The sequence below is a fragment of the Drosophila bipectinata genome, chromosome XR (assembly GCF_030179905.1).
Source record: "Drosophila bipectinata strain 14024-0381.07 chromosome XR, DbipHiC1v2, whole genome shotgun sequence".
In the NCBI taxonomy this organism is placed as follows: Eukaryota; Metazoa; Arthropoda; class Insecta; order Diptera; family Drosophilidae; genus Drosophila; species Drosophila bipectinata.
In genome coordinates this window covers 9,336,257-9,353,531 of record NC_091735.1, presented here as the reverse complement: position 1 = coordinate 9,353,531, position 17,275 = coordinate 9,336,257, and the positions used below count along the sequence as shown (strand labels likewise).

Here is a 17,275-nt window from a genome sequence, read left to right as displayed (position 1 = left end):
CTTCTAAAAGGGCTAATTTTCCCGTACCCATGAGTTCGTTTCACGTCTTCTAAAAAGGATTCTCGACGCCTGCATATCTCTCTTAATTCAGGAACAGTGTTAACTTCCACGTTCAAAATTTCGTGGCGGATCTCCGGTCTCAAATTATTTTTGAGTACTCGGACTAATTTCGCCGTACTCCACGGTTGCTCCAACTGATCAGTCAACACTGATACGCTGTCAAAGAAACTATCAAAACTTTCATTGGGTTTTTGCTTCCGGTTTCGTATTAATTCCTCGATGTCGCCGTCATCTCTTCCCTGTCTAAACTGCATTCGTAGGGCTTCGCATAATCTATCCCAACGCACGACCCCAACAGACTTTTGAAACCTCCAGTAAAATTCATTCGCTTTTCCTTCAAACAAAACATTTGCATTTCGGCATAGTATCCCGAAATTTCCTTCTAACGTTTGGTGGGTCAGCGCTTCGACTCTGTATATGAAATTGTCTACTGTTACCCCGGTTCCAGAGTATTTTATTTTCCAACCATTTAGGATTTGAGCTACCTTATCGGGTCTTTGCTCTAACTCACTACCTCTGCTATGGTGTGACCCTGGAGACGCTATGGTCGGTCCTGACCTAATCCTGTTTGCGGAAATATTTCCCAGATTCATTGAGTCTCTATTCTCCGTAACCATTTCACCTTCTCCTCTTGGTCTTTCGCCTTCGTTCAACTGAAATGTTTTCTAGTTTCTCGGACAGGATGGCTGAGAGTCTTTTCTCCATTTCCGATAACATCATTACGTTTGCGACCCTATCACCTTCCAACGAGCTGGTAGAAAGCGAAGCACTGGGGTTTTGCCCTATTTCGGTGGAACTTCCGCCATTGTCGCCTTGACTATAAGGATCACTAACAACTACACTCTTACTAGGTTCCAACTGCTGAATCCGAGATCTGGAACGGGTTTCGCGCGCTTCTGACGCTTTACTTCCCGATGGACCACATTGGTACTTGCACACCGGACAGAGTCTGCTTTTCTGGAAGTGGGATTCTATACACCGCCTATGAAAATCGTGATTACACGGCGTTTTTAAAGATTCTGTTAACGATTCTATCTCTCCCTTGCAAAGAGGACATGTAGGCTTTGAGCTATCTCCCGAGGCTGTCCTATCAGGGGATCGGTCCAAACCCATTTTGAACTATTTTTATATATATTAAAAGTCTAAAGATTCAACGACAAAAAAATTGTTCTAGGAAAATAAAAAGATATCTGAACTGAACTCAAGCTTAATTTCACGCGTATCGAAGGCTTTCATTCGCTCACAAAGTTTCAACGCAAAAGTTACAATAGGTTCGAATTTCTGCTTAGAGAACAATCATCTCTAATCTTCAGAAAATTCGTAGAATTAATCTTTTAACGAACTTGGTCAATGCCTTTCCTAAAAATGTAGTCTTTGATACCAAGTTTGTATCTATCGGATTTTTATTTATTTTTTTTAGAAGAAAAAATAGAATTTAGAAGTTAATTTTTCACTAGTAAATTTAGGTTAGTACACTGCTCGTGAACTTGTGCACTAAATTCCTGTAAAATGTTGACTAATGATACCTCTATTAGGAATCGGAGAGACTTCCATGGGTGATACTATTGGCCGGACAGACAACTAACCTCAGTTTTGTAATCTGTATTCACGAAATAATTTGTATTAACTCCGATGGCTATTGGAAGAATATGTAGCTATTTTCCGAGTTAAGCTTTGGACAGAAAAAGTTATACTAATATCATCTTTTCTGTTATCCTCACTACTTCGGCTTTTAGCCAAACCTCTGGGAAAACTAAATTAATAAAAAAATAAAATTTGAAATTCTATTCGTAAGTCCCTATGAGTGTTTACTGTACTCACAGAGGCTCCACTGTTGGGCGCCACTTTTCTTTATGATTATTAATAAGAAAAACTGTAACGTGTAACGGTGTGTGTGTAGAAGGACTCGTCCTTGCTTGGGCACGCTGTAGTGTCCGGCTCTTGCTCGTCGGCTTAGGAGGTGGTGGTCTTGCTTCGGACGGATCGCACGGGTTACACATTAATAATCTAAAGACCAGAAATTGAGCGTGCTAGCGACAAACAAATTGTAAGATTGAACCGGTAGAAATTTAAAGAAGTTTCAAATTTTATCGAAGAGAGAAAAGGGGTGTGTAAGCGCGAAAGTGTGAGCGAGGCGATACCACTGATGTATATGTGGTCGCGTTTAGCCCTCCCAACCTATGATCACCATCCTTGAGATCCACTCTGGTGACCCCTTCAGACCACCGCTACAGCCCGAAGTTAGCTTTGCTTTCTTGTTTTTATATGGAGTATATCGAGCTTGATTTGGTTTGGGATCGGCTCGACCACTGCTCTCCCTGACATTATGCTTCACGCAAAATTTTGTAAAGCTTTGTGGTCATTCCGGACATATGGTACGTAATAAGTACTACGTGCATACATACATACATATGTGTTTGTTCATTGTTTTTTAAATACCCGAAAAGTGTTCTTTGTTTGTTTCCGAAAATCTGTGTGTTACGTAATCTTCGTTGCCACAAAAAGTTTCTTACCTCCCTTTAGAATTACGTAAACTAAACCAAAACTAAAACTAACTAAATCTTCACTAACATTTCATTTCTTGCCTCAGGGCTATATTCCTACCCCGTACTGGAATTTCCCCCAGGCCCTCAACATTTGTTATATCAAAGATTATACAGTACATAGATGGGACATCTCATACAAAGAAAAATTTTCTATGGCGGGTTCCAGCCGTGGAACCCGCTGGAACGAGCGGGTTCATTTTTTCATTTTTTCATTTTTTCCGTCGTGGAACCCGCTGTAATAATGAAAACATTTGAGAGCGGGTTCCATGACAAACGGCTGGCAGATGAGAGAGGGAAAGAGAGAATTCTATTTTTAGATCGTAACATCTTTGGAACGATGAAAGTTTGAAACGTTGTAATCGAACCAATGTAAGAGTAAAGAGATCAGAAATATCTTTTACTATCCTTACTCGTCAACTGTGTTTTTGGTATAGATTCTAGCGCCTCCTTTAACACCAATTTTAAGTATCTTAAAATCAACTTCGAGGTTAGCCTAGATGGATAGTGCGTGGTCCTTATTCATGGGGTCCTGGGTTCGACTTCATTAGCGGGCGGTTGTTTCGATTTTGATAAAGTTTTAGTTTTATGATTCTTTTTATATTTACTTTTATTTTTTTATTATTTTTTTTTTATTTTATTATTATGTTTTTTAATTGAATTCTATTACAATTTTTGTAAGTGACGGACGTTTCGGATGACAAAATGCCGGAAGGACTCCCTTGAAATTTTATTAGCCGGACATAATAAAGTACAAAATAATTTTACAATTTGAAAATTAAAGAAAAATATTATAATTAAGGAAAAATAAAAAAAAATAATAATTATAAAAGAACGAAAAAGTTCAAAGTCCTTACGAGGATTTGAACACAGAAAAATTACACATAGATTAACTACTCTATGCATTACGCTACCATCCTGTCTCGATCGGTGGCGATCAAAAATACTATTTGTTCTACCAACTACCACATCGGCGCATCGAAAACAGAAACGAGAAATTGAAATTGAAATTTGGAAGCCAAAACATTTTTACTCCGTCGTGCGAGCAGTCACACATACACACATAGGTTCACATTTTTGTTGGCGGGTACATGTAAAGAGTTCTAAAAATAGAATCGTATGCATGTGCGTTTCCCCCCTCACCAACAAGCTCGACGCAAAAAGTTGACCGTTGTGGGCCCTGATGTCCCATCTATGTACTTTATAATCTTTGGTTATATACACCCAGTCCTTATTTTACGCGATCTCTTTTTACGCGATTTCACTTTAACGCGGTTATTTTTGCAGCGCAAATTTCTTTTTTTACGCGGATTTTTCACTTTAACGCGATTGCGATTGCGATTGCGATTACTCTATGTGTATTAATTATTGCAAGTCTAGTCATTAGTCATTTAGTTAGCGGTTACCATTTTTACGCGATTAGTGGCAGAACCAACAATCGCGCGTAAATCGCTGGGTGTATTTTACTTAAATACAGCTTTCCTCGCTTATGTAGGTACATATGTATGTAAGTATGTATACAGCATGCTTTTAGGCAAAATTTAGGGCGAAGTCCTCAGATTTGTAAGCCTAAACCATCAGCTATATATTATTTATTTTCAACTATTATTACAGATTAGTCAATTCCAACGAAAAACATCTTATAATTAACACACAAAACAGGAAATTTTTTTTTCGATAAAACAGGCCGACAGCAAAAATGGTCCACGCATAATTTACCTGCTCCATAACCTTTAGGCACCCCTTAACCAAAGTCCAAAAGAAACATATGTTAGGTAAAGAAATTTATAAAATTTATGTATGTAGGTCGTATAATAACATATAATTTTGTAAACGAATATATACCAACTCAAATTAAACAAGAAAGGTAAGCTTACTTCGGGCGAAGCCGAAGTTGATATACCCTTGCAGTTAAAACCGGAAACATCAGATATAGTTGGTCGATCCTTATGATAATATCATAATATAACAAATTTATTACAATAAAGTTACAAAAAAGTCCCAAGCTTCCATATTCAAAAATACCTAAGTTGCGTATTTTTACCAAATACCATTTCCGATCGTTCAGTTATATGGCAGCTATAGGATATAGTCGGCCGATCCTAATGAAATTTGGAAGGTTGGATCAACTGACCAAAAATAGAATCTGTACTAAGTTTCAGCTTTCAATCTTCAAAAACACGAAAGTTGGGTCATTTTCGATCGTTCAGTCATATGGCAGCTATAGGATATAGTCGGCCGATCCGAGCCGTTCCGACTTACATACTGCGTGCAAAGGAAAGAAGGGTGTGCAAAGTTTAAGACGATAAGTGAGTAAGTAAGACGATAGCTTTAAAACTGAGAGACTAGTTCGCGTAGAAACGGACAGACAGACAGACGGACAGACGGACATGCTCATATCAACTAAGGAGGTGATCCTGATCAAGAATATATATACTTTATAGGGTCGGAGATGTCTCCTTCACTCCGTTGCACACTTTTGGACAAAATTATAATACCCTCTGCAAGGGTATAAAAAGGAAGCACAGTATGTGGATGAAGGAATGGTACGCAAAGCGGCTAAAATTCACACATACGAAGCTTTTTAAAGAGTGGCATGAAAAGTCTCCTATGGATTTAAAAAACTTTCTTCGAATGGAAAGTTCTACATATGAAAAACTGTTTAATTTAGTAGAGCCTGAAATTTGAAGACAGGGCGCATAATAATTGAAACATTACGAACGAAAAATTTCGTCGAGCACAACATGTTCGCCCAACATGCTCGCCTGTGGATGGGCCCCTTAACACTAAAAACACTAAAGTTACACCATTTCCGATCTATCAGTTATATGGCAGCTATAGGATATAGTCGGCCGATCCCGGCCGTTCCGACTTATATACTGCATGCAAAGGAAGGAAGGGTGTGTGCAAAGTTTCAAGTCGATAGCTTTAAAACTGAGAGACTAGTTCGCGTAGATAAGGTCTATATATACTTAATAGGGACGGAGATGTCTCCTTCATTGCGTTGCAAACTTTTGGACAAAATTATAATACCCTCTTCAAGGGTATAAGAATGATGGTCAACGCAATTACACGGCCTTCATAATTGGTTCTCCGCAAAAACTATGGGTGATGAAAACTATGTTTGTTCTGGACTTTGGTTGAGGGAAGCCTAAAGGTTATGAAGCAGTTGAAATTATGCGTGAAGGAAAAAAAAATGGAAATTGTCGGCCTGTGTAATTTTCGTTTTTACGAAATACGAGATACGAAAAAAGAAAGATTGAAAACAAGAAAACAGCAGTATAAACTTCAATACAGGCATAATCTAGTTATATTACAAAAATTAAATAAATTAGACAGGCCGATTTAAGATTACACAAATTTTCTTACATGAATCTTATTTTTATAAATTTATTTCATGGATTTATTCTTATAAAAAACTCACAGGGGATATGGAATTTCATAATCATTTAATATATTATGGGATTTATCAATTAAAGAAATTTTTAAATTAAAAATGTAAACTAGAATCTTCTATGAATATAATCTCGGTGGCGAGTCATTCTCTATGAACTAATGAATGAAAAGATATAATGTAACAATGTAAACATGTTTTTTTTATTTTAAGGTGTATATTGTATGTACTTAGATACGTAATTTCATTAATACATATTTATATACTATATATATTATATTTCAAATATACATAATAAATATATATATATATCGTTTTAAATTACAATTAACTAGATTATACACCCTAAAATAAAATTAAATTCAAACAAGAAAGCAAAGCTAACTTCGGGCGGAGCCGAAGTTGATATACCCTTGCAGTTAAAACCGGATAAATATCGCAAACATCGGATATAGTTTGCCGATCCTTATGATTACATCATAATAAAACCAATTTATTACAATAAAAAATCTAAAAAAAAGTTGCAAGCTTCTATCTTCAAAAATACGAAAGTTGATATTACTACCAAGTACCATTTACGATCGTTCAGTTATATGGCAGCTATAGGATATAGTTGGCCGATCCTAATGAAATTTGATAGGTTGGATCAACTCGCCAAAAATTGAATCTGTATTAAGTTTCAGCTTTCTATCTTCAAAAACACGAAAGTTGGGTCTTTTCCGATCGTTCAGTAATATGGCAGCTATAAGATATAGTCGGCCGATCCTTTTGAAATTTGGCATGTCGTAATGTTTTGCCAAAAATAGCTCTAGTGTCAAATTTGAACTCTCTAACTCTAAAAACACCAAAGTTATACCATTTCCGATCAATCAGTTATATGGCAGCTATAGGATATAGTCGGCCGATCCCGGTCGTTCCGACTTATATACTGCGTGCAAAGGAAAGAAGGGTGTGTGCAAAGTTTCAAGACGATAGCTTTAAAACTGAGAGACTAGTTCGCGTAGAAACAGACAGACGGACAGACGGACAGACGGACAGACGGACATGCTCATATCAACTCAGGAGGTGATCCTGATCAAGAATATATATACTTTATAGGGTCGGAGATGTCTCCTTCACTGCGTTGCACACTTTTGACCAAAATTATAATACCCTCTGCAAGGGTATAAAAATAGAAAGCTTTGATTCGAACAGAAGTGTATACTATCATCAAAAAACCTTTCCGTTATCATAAAAAGTTTTCAAAAACAGAGTATCCTTAAAAAGTATAAAGGTCTAAACAAAACATATTCCACATGGACTGACCTAGTCTAATCAAAGACTAAATGTGCCCCATTTTGATTGGCTATTTATTGGGATGCAGATGTAGCCTATTTCGACGGACATACATATATACATTTACATTATAAAACCCCAAAAGATCCAAGCCCAATAAAAGTTGGCGCAGAGACAGATAGATGGACTGATCAACACTTTAATATGTTATATAGTAGAGTTCGACTAATTAAGTGAATTTTGCACGAAAATGTTTATGCTTTAAACATTTGCATTTAAAGCCTATGCATTCTCTAAATTTTAGAGTCTAAAACATATGTAGATGGGCACGAAATCTAACGGTCGGAGCCGCAGCTCGGCCAGACAACAAATTAAAACAACAACCACCACTCTCGCGATGGTTGTCGTCGCGTTGTGCGTTGCAAACTCGGGACCGCGGGGTCGAACTCGGCTCGCTACCAGCCTCGGAATTTGTGTAGCATTGTTTTTGTAAATCTTCACGGCTCACTGACCCCGCGACTCGATCGTCTGCCTCGATTTGCTGGCGCCAAAAATTACGAATAACGGGGGGAGCCTTGAGAGCCCGAGGAGCCATGGGCTTGCCCATCTATGCTCTAAAATATGGTCTAGCAATCACTGAGAGGCATAGGGACAGTGAACAATGATTATAATCAAAAGTTCCTCCAACTTTTCTATTTTTGTCGCACTGTGTTATTTAAGGATTACTATTTAAGGATTTATTCTGTAAGTAAAAAAACTAAATTTTCCATGTGTAATTATTTGGGGAAGGAGGTCAAAAATAATAAACACCATCATTACGTTGCATATGAATCACGGCATGTAGTAGTTGCCAAAGATTGTTTTTTCCTAATACGAAATACCAGACTCTCTTACCACACTTTTCAAGTATGTGAAGCTGAAGGTGGGCACTGAGACTACATATTTTAAATACGTTGCATTACCAATCCGATTCTCATTAATTTTTAGATAGTCTTTTTTAAATAATACTTCAAATTGTATGTACATGGCCAAGTCAAGATATTTTTCCGTGTCTGATATAGTAAGCATGATACAATTATATATAATTAATATAATAATATAATTATATAATTGTATCATGATAGTAAGTATACTTTTTTATGCCAACTCATTAATCAAATTTCGTTTCTCCCAGAAAATTGTAAATATTTCTTAGCTATTAGAATTGATAGCATATATTTACAAATAAACACTACCGCCATTTTTCCCAAGGCTATATTAAAATGTCGCTTATAAAAGTTCAAAACAACAACTAATAAGTGGATAATAGGGAAAGAAATTGGGGCGAAGGGCAAGAACCTCCAGATGCTGTTTGGATTATGCATAGTTATAAAATCAAAAGCAATGCTAGTTTTGATCCGATTTGGGATTTGATGTGGTTACACACAAGCACACGCAAAGATGGAAAGAAAAAATAGAGATTTTACCCGCCACTGAGTTAAGTTTTTGACTTTATCACGTTTCCTCGAGTGTCGTTTAGAGGCGGACAACTCGAATGAGCAAACGCATTTTTTTATAATTCATTTATATGAATCTATCTTTAATAAATGGGAAATATGTACCAATATTTATAAATGTAGTGGTAATTTTCGTACTTGTTGAGAATGAATGACAATGGATTTCTTCAGTTTTTAAAATAATTCTTAGTTTTTAGGAGAAACTTAGCTCGAAGCACAAATAAGGTTTTCAGATAGATGCGTTACTTTAATCTAACCTTACTTAATAGTATTCACCTTAACATAGAACTTACAAAAAGTTTCTTTGTGATTTCTCCTTCGTAATTCATGGAAATTTGATTACTTATTGTTAGAAAAAAAAAATAATTATATTTATATTACATATATATATATATATATATATATATATATATATGTATATATATTCAACACACATTTGCCAACCTGATAATAGATCAGCCAACGCTACCATGTTTATGCCTTCTGGATCGTAATGATCAATGACATTTTTTTATAAATAGTGAAGAGTATTACTGCTAAACCTATTGGTTCTCGTCATCATCGCCATCGCCGTCATCGTCGTCGTGCTGTTCATCCAGCTGCTGATGTTGTTGCTGTGCAGCGGCGGCAAGTAACGCTGCTTTTTGCGCCTGTGCTTGCATCGACGCCTGCATTGAAGGTGCAGACATAGCTATTTTCCCACTTGTCTTGTACTCGGTCATTTCCTAAGACAGCCAAAAAATACACTTAATAATTTTCCTCATCGGACATCGAAAAAAAAATAACATACCCGTTCATATCGAGCCTTATCTCGCTCTGCCATCGACTCGTACTTTTGCTTCACCTCGGGATCAACGTCTGACCATTTTCGTCCCAGTTCTTTTGCGATGTCGCCGACACCAAACTCGGGATTAAGGGCCTTCACCTTATTTCTCTCGTCATTGCAGAACCAAAAAAACGCAGACCTTTATATAAAAAAATAAAAAGAGAATCGAATAAGAAATATTTCACTTATGGTGGTATTCTCTCGAACCTATTTATATATGTATGTACATTTAGGTTAATATGGTAACTCATTTTGCTACGAACTCACAATGAACGTTTTGGAGCGTTTGGGTCCTTAATCTGTTTCCTTTTTTTGCCACGACCAACGACCGCCCCTTTAGGTGGAACATAATTTTGCATTTCCGCTTCGTAGCGCTGCTTATCCTTTTCGGCCATTTCATGAAAGCGTTTCTTTTCCTTATCTACCATTGTCTAAAGATAAGTGATCCAACGTCAGGAAATCAGGAAATTACAATACGGACAATTGCGTACTCACCTTCCACCGCTCAGCGCATTTTCGTGAGAACTCAGCAAATATCACGGTTTCATCGGGGTGCTTCTTTTTGTGCTCCTCTCTACAAGTCTGTACAAAGTAAGCGTAGGCGGTCATGCGGCCTCTAGGCTTGGCGTCTGCCTTTCCTCTGATCATTGGACTCTGTCGACCAAAACCAACCGATATTAATAAACTTATCCAGTTCTTGCAGTACCCAACATGGGTATCTGATAACTTACCCCAGCTGAATTTATGACGTTCTGTTGCTGCTGCTGTTGCTGCATTTGTTGTTGTTGTTGTTGCTGGTGCTGTTGTTGTTGCTGCTGCTGCTGCTGTTGCTGCTGTTGTTGCTGTAACTGTGCAGCTGTGTTGGCATCCACTTGACCTTGGTTGGCAGCCGAGTACCACCATTGGGAACCGGGAACGGCGGCGGCGGCTGCTGCCTGTGCCATATTCAGGCGGTAGTCATAGCCCGTGGTTCCGGCGGCGTTTGAGGTGGCTACTACTTGGGCCATTGTTGTGGCTGGATTTGGGAAGCTGCTGGCCATTTTGTACGTAAACAGCTGCTGGGTGCCAACACCGGCCGTGGTGTTGGAGCTATTCTGGTGTGCTTGCTGCTGGTTCTGCTGCACTACCACTTGATGTTGCTGCAGTTGTTGCTGTTGCACTTGCTGTTGTTGTTGCGCAGCCAGTTGCTGCTGATAGTGGTAGAGTTTAAAAATTAATAATTTGGTTTATTACATTAATATGTATTTAGTTAACAATAATTTTAATAGCATATTTTGCAATAATGTTAGCGGTATGATTAAATAAAAGCAACACTCCATTTAATAACAATTTTATTAATATTATGAGATAATTAATGAGATCTAGTATATATGAATATATATATACATATGTATGTGTTTTTAAAAGTTATAGGATAAAATTAAATACTTTTTTTCAATCTGTTTTCAACTTAACATTTTACAATTTAAAGGAATAAAAAAAATATTATAGTTTAAACTTTTATAACTACAACCCCTTTGAATTTGTTCGTGTAGACATCTTTTCAACAGAAAACTAAAAAAACTCATAGATAAATCCAGCAAGGCTACTTTTTTGTTTACAAATAAAGCTTTCAACCAGCTGTTGGCGTGGAGATAAAAACTGAATAAGCATACATATACATACATACATACAAAAGAACTGCACTGTTTTTATCTTGTCAAACAAATTAATCACATATGTATATACTTAATTTTAAACATTAAAGCTCGCTACCACAGAGTGGTTAGACGATCGAATAACAGCCAAGCTCAATAGCTTCGAGCGAGAATATATAGGAGCATATAAAATTGACACAAGAATTGCTATATAGAATAACGTTATCGAATAAATAACAGTAACTGTAAAAAAAATTTTACTATTATATTAAATATGTATGCATACATATGTATTTATATGTACGTATATTCGCAAAAATTTGTGTCGCATAAGAGAACCACTAAACACCCAACACACACATATGTACATACCTATGTGCATTTGTATTTGACACTTATTTTATGCACATGCGGAAAATATAAAATTTGAGATTACGCAAGGTTTACAAACTTATATGCCTACATACATACAAGCTAACAATGCTCATTTGTTTAAAATCGTTTAAAATTTAGGATTTCTTTATGTATAATTTTTTTTAATGGTATGGATTATAAATTTAACAAGTTACAATGAAATTTAAAGCTTAAAAAGCGCTGTCACAATACAATATATCCATATTACTATGCATGTATTTTTTCATACAAACTAATAAAAAAATGGCGGCCCTAGATGCGCACGCAAAATAAAATGTTGGTTGTACAGCGTCGCTTTTGCTTGTATGCATACGCGCACACATATACCAACTAGCTCGTTTCTATAAAATATATATAAAAAAAAATAAAGTATAAAAGAAGAGTGTGTTCAATAAATTTATAAATTTTTAAATGGCAATTATTGAATTCATCTTCAGAATAGTTATTTATTAGCCACTTTGGCGGGAAAAATTTATACTGTATAATACGGCATACGGCCAAAATTTTGAGTCGAAGGGCCAGTTCTCGTGTCACTATAAATTAAGTTTGATATTTAATACTGTATTTAATATGTTAAATAAATAATATTAATTTTACATAGCGAAGTTCGCGGTATGAGTCTAAGAAACAAACAGCGTGTTTCTTTCACGCTAGTGTATGTGCATATACATATTTATATTGTGTGCGTGCGTGCAATTGTGTTTGTGTCAAAACGTTAATATGACTACAGTGGTATACCTGCACGAATCTTACCTGAATTTGATGAAAGTGTTCCATTACTAAGCGATAGGAATGACTCCGATCGTACGGATCGTTTCGAGAGTCTGTCTCAGTTGCTTGGAATCCGGTGGTGAATCGTGTTTTCACTATTTTTATTTTTTTTTCACTACACACACTAACGAAAGCAATGGCAGTCCAAGCCAGTTCTTCAGACAGCCTTTAATACTGTTCTACGACTTTTATCGTACGCTGGAGCTTAGGTTTTCAGGTTGTATATCTTATTGATTATTGTACGTAAGTATATACATGCAAGTAAACGGCAATTTAAAGCAAACGCCACTCGTTAAATCGAAAGTCACTGATTCTACGACGACACCACACGCAAAAAAAAACAACCGTAACGCAATGAATGGGTTTTTGTGACATCAGCAACGCGGGTAAGCTAGAAATCTGTTTTGCGTTTGTTTTTAGTTAGTAAAAAATAAACAAACAGCTCTGCAACGCTGTGTATTGTATCGCTGTGTTTTGTTGGTGGCAATGCGGAAAAGATGAGGTTCGTTCGCGCGCCGCTCGCCTGATTGAAAACACACACACAGAGTACCAACAACGAATGCAAAGCAAAGGCTATTGAATTGAATTGCTGTCTCTGGTCTTTGCCATGCTATGCTTCGTAAGCCAGCAAGCCCAGCAATCTTCTGTATGCGTCGTATGCGCAATAGTGTGCGAGAGAGCGAGTATGAGTGGGAGCGGGTGGCTGTTGTGTGTGTACGCTAAGCGACGGAGGAAAACCGGAGCGAGCGAAAGGCAGAGCGTGAAAGCCAGAAAGAGTCCATTTGGAGTACAGTTTATGAGCAAGCAATCTATCGCATCTCTCTCGCTCTCATTTACACTGTATATATCTACATACAAAAGGTGGTGGAAAAGGATGGCAAGGAGAATTTCGGACTGTAAATTTAATTCACTCGTACTTATGTACCATTCAATGCATATGTACATACATGTTCTATAATAATTATATACACATTTGGTCTATATTCATTGATTGATTCAAAATATTGAAAGGGATTACATAGATACATACATATATGTATGTTTGTACATGTCATTACTGATATTTATACGGCCCAATACCGTAAGTTTATATTAAAAAACGTTTTTTGTACATCATAAGCACCTAATATATGTACATTGTTAAGTATGTATACCTTCATAATTTCTTTAGAAGCATACATACATACATAAATTTTTTTTATATGCATCAATACATTACACCGATACATACCCAACATAGCATACAGAGGCACTTTAACAAGAGTGCTCAATAAATACACATGTTTCATTTTGTGTTCGCAGTCTGACTGTACTTCCCAGCTCTCTCTTTTTTTCCTCTTTCGTTGTATTTTAACAAAGAGAGTCAAAAATATCCATTTGGCTAGACCTTGCCAGACAGAAAAACAAATATAAATGAAAGTTGCCGGACTGTTGAAAACACCAAAATACATTTATTATTATATATTTATAGATTATTTTGATTAAAAAAATCTCACAAAAAGTTTTTAAGAGCTGAAACAACGATATTGTATTTGTGTGTTCTTAGTTTTTAGTGAACAACAGATGGCGCTTTGCTTGCTACATCTATCTTAAATATTAAATAAAATCTTTTATCACAACAAAAATGGCCATTGTTTTATGATAGAATCTACATATGTAAGTCGGACTGGAACAGAATATGTTGTATGTACTGTACGTGTATATTTAAGCATACATAAAAAAAAAATTGGAATAAAAATAATACGAATTTCGTTAACATTAAAATTATATTTTATATATTCGGCAGCAACGTTTTTATTAATAAAAAATGCATCTAAATGCATAGGCTGCTAATGATACATTTCCCTTTGTGCGTTAACTTGTTTAAGCTTTGTAAAATGTTGTATATGTACATACATATATCAATAAATAAAATACCTAGGATATTCAATTTTGATAGCCATTTTGGTTTTCGTCTTAAGGATGTAGTCTCATGTTCCGGCCTACTTTTTAGAGGTTATTTCAAAAAATTTTTTTTGTAATAAAAAATAATGCGATCGTTTCAATTTTCACATATGTTTTTATAAGCATCATAAACTATTTGAAAATATTTTGTTTAATTTATTCTTGTGTAGTTTAATACACTTTATAGCATGCCAAAGTATGCATATAAAAAAAAAGGTAGGTCCCTGGCGCAGGTGATTTCGACTGCTAGAGTCATCCGAAACAAAAAATTAGAATAGATTATTGTTTTGTAAGCTTATGGCTCTGTCCCGTACTAGAATGAAATATTTTCATCAATAAACAACAAAATGGCGAACACACAAAAAAAAAATTTTTTTTTAATTTACAAAATTTATCTTAAATTAATGATAAAAAAAAAAACTAATCGTTAAAAATAATTGATTCTAGTACGGGACAGAGGTGTTACAGAGGTGTTTTTAGAACAACATATCCAAATTTGAGTTACATCGGTACCATAGAATTTTGTGAATCACCTGCGCCGCACACAAAAATGTCGTTCCGAGAAAAACGCGTTTAAAGTTTAGAGGCTACCGAGAAACTCATACTTTTCGGTGTAGGCGCGCTCTCGATTATGGGCTGTATCTCTGTCATTATTTGATATTTTTATTTGAAACTTTAACAGTACATTCTTAATAAACAATACTATCGAAATATTTGAAAAAAAAAATTTGATTTTTTCAACCTCACACATGAGACTACATCCTTAATTCAAATAGAATCGATGGAGAGGCTTAAATTTCTTAGAGATTCTCTCGTGAGAGTTGAGCGAAAATGAGCGAGTGAGACATAATCTATCCTCTCTGGGTGGTTCGGCCAAAAAACCAATATTCTGGCATCGTTCTACAAAAAAAATCAATGAAAAAAACTACAATTGCTAAAGCCTAGTACTGAGTTGACGAAAATCCGCTGTTGAAAATCCGATAACGATATCGCACTTTATTCAGCTACCGAGCTAGTGTGACCAAAAAAATTAAGAAAAAAGGTAATACTGAACAGCTGTTGTTTGTAAACAAAAAACAAAAAAAGCAAAAATGAATTCAAAACGATTGGATGTTGGTGTTTTGTTTATGTATTTCGCCGCTAAGGAGCTGATTAAGAAATAAAAAACTGGGTCAAAATCAAAATGTTTTACCTATCGAAATAAATAAAATTAGTTCTTTCAACTCCCCAAAATCAGCTGTTTATTTTTTTTGATCCGGCAACGCCATTCAATTCGATAACAAAAATTTTCGTCAACACAGTACCCGCAAAATCTAGGAGGCAAAAATTTCTTCTTCCTTTTTAACACCGTTTTTTTTATATGTCACTCGTTCGACAGCGGATTTTCGTCAACTCAGTACTAGGCTTAACTGGAATGTTTTGTGTGGGCACCACTGATTTAAAGCTATCGACTTCTCGGGGGCACATCCCCGGTGAGGTGACAAAAACATCGATAGTGTCTATAAAATATCGATGTTTCAAAAAATCCAATGCCAATGAATGAGCGTGTTCCTCTCTAGCTCCGTAGCATATATTTAATTCTGCTAGAAATGTCCAAAAAGACCAATATCCCCCTGTCCGACGAGGAGCTGGACTGGGTACAGTTGCGCCAAGACCTGGGTCCAATAGCCGAGGTGGAGACTACGAAAGAAAAGTTGCAGCGCAAGATAAAGGAGAATCCTCTTGTACCCATTGGTAAGGGGAGGCGCTTTTTGGTTTTATCGTCTGTAGGTTATATAAACCAATATATTATTGTTTTTCTTTTAGGGTGTCTGGCTACCTCAGCAGCATTAACAGCTGGACTCTATAACTTTCGCACTGGAAATCGAAAGATGTCCCAGCTAATGATGCGTACCCGAATTGCGGCACAGGGATTTACTGTCCTTGCTTTAATTGTGGGCGTCGTGATGACTTACTCGGATAAGAAGTAACAAGATTGACTCATTTGAGATAATCGAAATCAAACTTCTGTGTGTATATACGAAAAAATTGTAAACATTAATTTTAAAGAGGAAATTAAGGTTTATAAAGTAAGTTCTTTCGAGTTTACATGTGATATGGTTAATGTTACAGGTAACCAAATTAATGTCTAAAATATTTAATAAAAATAAACAAACAATAAACAATAAAACAATATTACAGTGTTCTTTGAACACATTTTGGTATAAGGAAGGTAACCAACCAAAAAATTATCTATTAGTACCTATACATAACATTCGACAGCAATATCGTTTATTGACCAAATTCGAAAATTTATTGGACCAGGGCATATTTTTCGAAAAAACAGTTTAACCTTTTCGACTCTCACAACCAAACGAAAAATTATGTATGCATATGCACTATAAACTTGATCAGACATTCGGAAAGAGTGTACCACGAAAATTACAAAGCATTAAATGCAAAATGCAATGAAGTATTTAATGACCTTTTTTTTGGTACCCAACATTTTTTTTGGTAAGTCATATATGTATGTGAGAATCAGCTGCGATTTTTCGAAGAAAATAGAAGATCTTAATCGAAAAATTAATCGAAAAATTATATCTGTGTATATGGGTATATATAAAAATCGTGTATATGGGTACCCCTTTAAAGGATAAATGTCAATGGGAACCCTCAACTTTAAATAGAGAAAAAAAAAGTTTCACCTAGTTGCACCTTAATATTTATACTGTCTTATAGAGTGTTTTTTCCTCTTTTAAAACACTTGCACTTTTGTGGACTTTTTGAGCAATTCGCATTTTTCTGAGGCAACCTCGAGTGTTACAGCAAAAAAAACATTTTTTTTACTTGGCTCTGTTGTCGCACATTCTTGATTGAATAACTTTTTTATCCAATGTTTTTAAATGTTTATCCAAACTTTTATGTTTTTATCTAGA

The 17,275-nt window shown here is 35.8% G+C and overlaps 2 protein-coding genes across 4 annotated transcripts; one reads left to right on the top strand and one right to left on the bottom strand.

Moving 5' to 3' along the window:
• Window positions 1-7,764: 7,764 nt before the first annotated feature.
• Window positions 7,765-13,674, bottom strand: Dsp1 (Dorsal switch protein 1). Of its 3 annotated transcripts, none has more exons than XM_017241978.3 (6): window positions 13,648-13,674; window positions 10,326-10,784; window positions 10,090-10,248; window positions 9,862-10,025; window positions 9,559-9,733; window positions 7,765-9,493 (listed from the first exon to the last, which is right to left on the bottom strand). In XM_017241978.3, exons 1-6 carry the CDS (start codon window positions 13,657-13,659, stop codon window positions 9,311-9,313), a joined length of 1,152 nt encoding a protein of 383 aa, XP_017097467.1. In that variant the 5' UTR covers window positions 13,660-13,674; the 3' UTR covers window positions 7,765-9,310. The 3 variants fall into 3 exon arrangements, with proteins under 3 accessions (XP_017097467.1, XP_017097457.1, XP_017097448.1); XM_017241968.3 differs by lacking the exon at window positions 13,648-13,674 and adding an exon at window positions 12,399-13,121 and having other exon boundaries at window positions 10,326-10,781; XM_017241959.3 differs by lacking the exon at window positions 13,648-13,674 and adding an exon at window positions 12,399-13,116.
• Window positions 13,675-15,879: 2,205 nt separating this feature from the next.
• On the top strand, window positions 15,880-16,535 carry LOC108125710 (HIG1 domain family member 2A, mitochondrial). Its single transcript, XM_017242018.3, has 2 exons — window positions 15,880-16,094; window positions 16,167-16,535. The coding sequence occupies exons 1-2, from the start codon at window positions 15,950-15,952 to the stop codon at window positions 16,328-16,330; spliced, it is 309 nt and encodes a 102-aa protein (XP_017097507.2). The 5' UTR covers window positions 15,880-15,949; the 3' UTR covers window positions 16,331-16,535.
• Window positions 16,536-17,275: the final 740 nt, after the last annotated feature.

What these genes read in the sequence shown, in the direction of transcription:
- Dsp1 (XM_017241959.3), bottom strand. Translation starts at nt 12,422, where the DNA reads ATGGAACACTTTCATCAAATTCAG. An exon ending in AACACTTTCATCAAATTCAG is followed by an intron (nt 10,785 to 12,398) that starts GTAAGATTCGTG and finishes TACCACTATCAG; the next exon opens with CAGCAACTGGCTGCGCAACA. An exon ending in ATAAGGCTCGATATGAACGG is followed by an intron (nt 9,494 to 9,558) that starts GTATGTTATTTT and finishes TGGCTGTCTTAG; the next exon opens with GAAATGACCGAGTACAAGAC.
- LOC108125710 (XM_017242018.3), top strand. Translation starts at nt 15,950, where the DNA reads ATGTCCAAAAAGACCAATATCCCCCTGTCCGACGAGGAGCTGGACTGG. An exon ending in GAATCCTCTTGTACCCATTG is followed by an intron (nt 16,095 to 16,166) that starts GTAAGGGGAGGC and finishes TTTTTCTTTTAG; the next exon opens with GGTGTCTGGCTACCTCAGCA.